The following is a 5,670-nucleotide window of genomic DNA, read 5'->3' as shown; positions in this document are numbered from 1 at the left end:
TCGGGTTTTTTCATTTAAAAAAAGCGGCATTAATTTCTTGACGACCTAATATATTTGATTACTATTTGGGTTGACAAGTACTTATCGTTACTATAACATTCAGACCTGTTGAGACAACTTTGATAAGCAACAATACAAGACATAGAAAAATAAATATTTTGGTCGTTTTGCAGTCACTATATATATACAATTCATTATAACATCAGTTTCATCAAATATTTTGTTACTTGCTTTAAATTCCAGATTCAAAGTTTCTCGCAATAATTAACAGTGCTTTCTTTACCCGTTAATAATTAAATTATAAAACATTTATTTCATATTTGTCGTAACCTTGTTCCAAATTAATTAAAAGCAACATATAAGAAATGAATCCTGGCAAGATATCTTGTTAATCAGTTACTACTATACAGAAGTTTTATTATGGTGTTAATAAAATGTATATTGGTATAATTTCAGTCCATTTTTTGTCGTTTTTAAATGAATAAGTAATTGAAACTTCCATTCATCATATCGTGAGTTACAATTTATTGTACGCGCAGTAACTTTTTTATTTGGATGTGTTATACTTATGCTATTATCAAAATTGTTCACTGTTTTTCCTATAATCAAATAAGCAAATATCCGTTAGAATGTTGTTTAATCATGTCCATGCAGTTATTGAGTAAATTTGCCTTGACTGTTAAGTAAAACAACGAATGGATGTTTGTAAGAGGCTTATTGTTCTTGTATATATTTTTAGAACATTTATAGAACTTACTAAAGCTTTCCAACACAATGTTAGTATAGTTTATCGCTTTAACGTAACTAATTCTACTTTATAAGAAAATAAGTTATATGTTTAGTTACTGTATGGTAAGCATGTCGGACTGTTTTTACTTTATTTAGATGAAGTTGCATGTTCAAGCCCTGAAGTGTGTGAAGTAATATGTGGTAGTAGAAATGGCTGTACAAATATAGCATATTCACTCCTAGTCATACGTTTAATGCCAACTGGTAAGTTAAAGCTCCGTACAGAATACTTTGTTTTCTCATATTTTAGCTTATTTGTAATAGTTATTAGCATCACAAGTTTGTTGCTGCTATTTCTAGGAATTGTAATCATCCTACTTTCTCTCTCTCTCTGATTTACATACGTGTGTATGTATAAATATGATCAGCTTTTGGAATTGTACTTTGCATATTCATATTCTTGAGTTTATTAATTCATAATTGAGAAGACTATTAATTCATACGTCCCTTGGTGAGATAACGGTAAATTTACGTACTCATAATGTTAGAATTCAGGGTTCAATTCTATGGGGTGGACACAGCAGCTAACTCAATGCGGTTTTGCTCTAACCCAAAATAAAAATAAACTATATATTTGTACACTGTGTCTTTACTCTCAAGAACATTGAGACATGATTCGATATCGCCAGTTTAATATTTGTATTTCGAGCGTATACCTTTCCTAATTTTAAAGTTATGTTTTAAGTTGTTTGTGTGTATTAACTTTTTGATGTCTTCTGAATATTCTTTTGACTTTATGCTCTTTATATGTATTTTTTATGCTTTCTGACAGTCATTTGACCCAGGATATTATGGCTGTAGCTTTCTTTTTTTCTCTCATTATTGGTATTTATTGTCTTTATAAAGTGTCCCAGGTATCTACTGCCAAGGAGGTTGTAGTGATTTGTTTGTCTTCCTTTTTCTTTGCATCTGGTATTAAAAATCCCGCTCATTCTGGAAACTAGTTAACTCGTAACGTCCATTGTGACACTGTTGAGGTGATTTTGATTTGTAGTCGAAAGATTTAGCAACATATGTGGGTTTTCTGATAACTCCTTTGGTTTATGAGTTCTATTTTTTGTACCAGTCACTAGTTAGGTCTTATTTGGAGAATTGTGTTCAGTCTTGGACTCCTTATCTTAAGAAGGACTTTGAATTGTTAGAATTAGCTCAGAGAATGACTACCAGTATACCTGGAATGGAAAGGATATCATACGAGGAAAAGTTTAGATCTCTGAAATTGTTTTCTTTTGAAAAAAAAAGAACCATTACAGAAGATCTAATTAAGATGCTTGAGATTTTTAAGTAAACTGATAGAATCAAGCATCCTTTTCTCGTGCGTAATGGTGAGAGTGGTAAGACTAGGGAACGCAAATGCTTGGGTGACTTTTGATGGGTATTTTAGCTCCAGTTGGTGCCTCCTTGGTATAAATGGTGTTGAGTCAAACTGAATTAATATCAAGTGGGGTACCTCAAGGCTCAGTGTTAAGACCTTTACTCCTTTTGTTTTGGCTTAAATAAATTAAATGTATGAAGAAATGATAAATAAATTACTGAAATTTGTTGACAAATGCTGCTGCTACTTTTAAAAGTATGTAGATTATTTGGTGAGTTAGGTGATTAAATGCCAGATTGACTTTAATTATAATAAATTCAAGGTAATGCATGTTGGTTGTCATAAATTGAGTATAATTGTACTCGGAATAACCTTAACAGTAATATGAAATAAGGATTTAGGAGCTCTAGTTGATCAGGCTTTTAAGTCATCCATGTACTATTGCTATTGGTAGGGCAAGTTAGATCTGAGGTTGCATTTACAGAAACACTGAGTATAAGTCTAAAGATATTATAATTTCATTTTAAAAGTCACTGGTTAACCCTTATTTGAAGTTTATAAATATGAACTGAAGTTTGTTCAGTCTTGGGTTCCTTCGAATTGTTTTAAAGTGCTCAGAGAAAGGCTAATAGTGTAACTGGAATGAAAAGTTTGATTCATGAGGACAAATGTAAATATCTGAAATTGTTTTCTCTAGAAAAAAAGAGGAGTTAAAGGAGATGTGGTTTAGATGTTTAAAATTTTAAAGAGAACTGACAGTGTTGATTCATCATCTTTTTTCGTGATCAATGGTGGGAATGATAGGGTTAGGGAACACAAATATAAACTTGTACAGGATAGGAGTCATCTCCAACTAAGACAGTTTTATTTCCCTAATATGATAGTTACCCCTTTGGTATGGGCTGACTTCAGATGTACTTGATTCTGGAAATTTAAGGGAAGGTTTGATAAATATTTTCATGCAATTGCTGTCCGAGTTGCTTTTAAGTTTACATTATTTTAGTAGATGGGCCAGCCTACATGGGCCAAAAGGTCTCTTGTTGCTCTTAAATGTTACATTAGTTTATGTTATGTAAATTAAAACACCCAAAACGACCCCGAGTTTGCGTGCCAAGTTCGGTCTTAAATTAATATAGGCTCCAAAAAATGAGATATGAACCACACACGAGAAAAAAAAACGCAAAGAAGCCTTTTACATCCACCTAACTGATAACATTCTCAGTCAACCTCGCCTAGACGTTAGCAAAATCTAGATAATCCTCTTGATATTAATCAGATAAGTTAGCAATTCTTAAATCATAATCTGACCACAACATGCATATATACAAAAACAGCCAAGTTAGAATAAATGAGTCAGCCATATAGAATTGTGATATCAAAAAAAGAGCCAATTGATATGAAGAAAAAAAAAACCCTGTAAAGTTGTAATACAGAAATGAGTAATTTAAAGAACAAAGAAAATAAGGGTATCCTGGCCCCCTTTCATGTCGTAGCATGTTCCAATTGCAATAATAAGTTGGTTTAATAACTGATTACTGTTTCACTAACTTAAATGAAATTGTAACATATTACAATGATATATTCCCGTGCCCTGCTGGTTTGTCTCATTTGGAATAAACATGCTTTCTATGACCACTAAGTGAAGTTATACTGGAATGACATCAATATGGAATATTGTGGTGTTCTGCTTGGGATATTTACTCGTAGTTAGATTACGCCACAAAAATAGTAGAATGGAGAGTCTTTCTTTTGCAGGTAAGTATTGGGTAAAAGAAATGCTGTGGATTAAATATGAATATTCTCAATGAAAATAAAGAGATGGAGAATCCAAAATTTAATAGTAACAGTGCTCAAAAAAATTATTTTGATTTACCCTACCTTCTTAAGCTGAGAAAAAAAACTATTTGGGTCTTTTAATTATAAACCAAATTTAGCTTAAATCCATACTGTTACTTCAGTGAATCATCTTTTGTCCTGGTCAGCTGAAGTAGAGGTACTTGGGTAGAGAGTGATAGTTGAAGGATAGGAGAAACCCAAATGACTGCAAAGAGGGGTTTACAGATTTCTCGTCCATGCAAAAGACCCCAACCAGGTTTAAGGTTTAAAATGATTTCATAGATAATTACACATAATCTGGAATTTTCTGTCGTGTAATTTTTTACAGAAGTTTTTCCTACATGATTATTATTATCGTGTTTAATTCTTATTGTTGTAGTAGTTAATGAGTACGTCATCATCTTACTATAATGGACGTAGCATTCATCTATGTAATTACAAACACCTTTCAATCCAGCAATAATTTTTCATTTTTTACTCAATTTGAACAGCCTTGCGACTCTTCATCTTCAATTAATATTCCATTTAAATTTCATAATGCATAGGTAAATGGAATCATGCCTGAGTTGCTGGAAAAATGGTAATCGTATTAATATTAATATCTACATTTACGTCTAATACTTGGCACAAAATTCGTTTTGATTGTCTCGTGGTGTTTCTCTCAGATATTAGTTTGTTAATTTTAGTGCTTGCTTCTGTTTTAATATCATAGTAATAATGTTATATCAGACCGGGATTGCTTTTGTCTAGAAGTTACTTTGACATTGCATTCCTATCCAGAGAACAATCATCTTTGACAGAACTAACATTTTACTTTGTAAAGTACATATTATCACTTAGTCTCTTCATCGTCAATACAATCTGCTTTCAAGAATAGGTTTTAATCAGATATATATGATTCAGTGAGACTTTTTCACCCTGATTTTTGTTAACATTATTTCTTACATCTTGGTCATACGAACCAGAGTTCTTGTGCATTATGCAAGACGTGGAACAAAAGAGTTTTCATATGGATTTTAGCAAATAACATGTTTGTTGTTTGACTTCGCGGGAATTAAGGCTCAAATACCATGTGAACATTTATTGTTTTACATTTTTAGAATAACTTGTTTGTGCATACCTTAAAAACCTATTTTCACGGTTACGGTCCGTTAATCCGAAGGACCGATAGTCCAGAGATGTTTTTTTTATTCATAAAGTTAGTCCATAAGGATAAGTAACTATACAAAATGTTAAATTGATTGTTTGGTTAAATATGTGAAACTTGTATAAGAAAAACACCCCAGGATATGATCTAAAAGGTTAACATCTTTCATGAATGGATGGATAATGTTTATCATCATTTCCCCGATGTTCTTGTATGCATCTATAGTGTTACCTGCAGAGCCCGCATATTTACGCGTCAGAAATGGAGTTAGAAATGTAGCTCTTCTGATAGAATTGACATTCACGATTATTATTCCATAGTGCTGTGACAACGAATGTTATATCTCTGACTCCTATGTCCATAGTGCTGTGACAACGAGTGTTGTATCTCTGACTCCTATGTCCATAGTGCTGTGACAACGAGTGTTGTATCTCTGACTCCTATGTCCATAGTGCTGTGACAACGAATGTTATATCTCTGACTCCTATGTCCATAGTGTCTGGTGAAACGAACTGTTAGTTATCTTCTGACTCCTATTAGTCCATAGTGCTGTGGACGAACGTAATGTTAGTTATATCCTGAC

The 5,670-nt window shown here is 32.5% G+C and overlaps 1 protein-coding gene across 4 annotated transcripts in view; it reads left to right on the top strand.

Annotated features, from left to right (window-relative positions):
• LOC106463150 (sodium/glucose cotransporter 4-like) overlaps positions 1 to 5,670 on the top strand; it is a 38,243-nt gene that overhangs the window by 21,228 nt on the left and 11,345 nt on the right. For all 4 annotated transcript variants that reach the window (XM_022390573.1, XM_022390574.1, XM_022390575.1 and 1 more), the window contains exon 11: positions 886 to 993. In XM_022390573.1, coding sequence (XP_022246281.1) covers positions 886 to 993 — 108 coding nt within the window. The remainder of the gene's footprint in view (positions 1 to 885; positions 994 to 5,670) is intronic.

Source organism: Limulus polyphemus, unplaced genomic scaffold (assembly GCF_000517525.1).
Source record: "Limulus polyphemus unplaced genomic scaffold, Limulus_polyphemus-2.1.2 Scaffold1336, whole genome shotgun sequence".
Classification (NCBI taxonomy): Eukaryota; Metazoa; Arthropoda; class Merostomata; order Xiphosura; family Limulidae; genus Limulus; species Limulus polyphemus.
The sequence above is the reverse complement of the archived record's forward strand: the minus strand, read 5'-3'. Positions and strand labels throughout refer to the sequence as shown.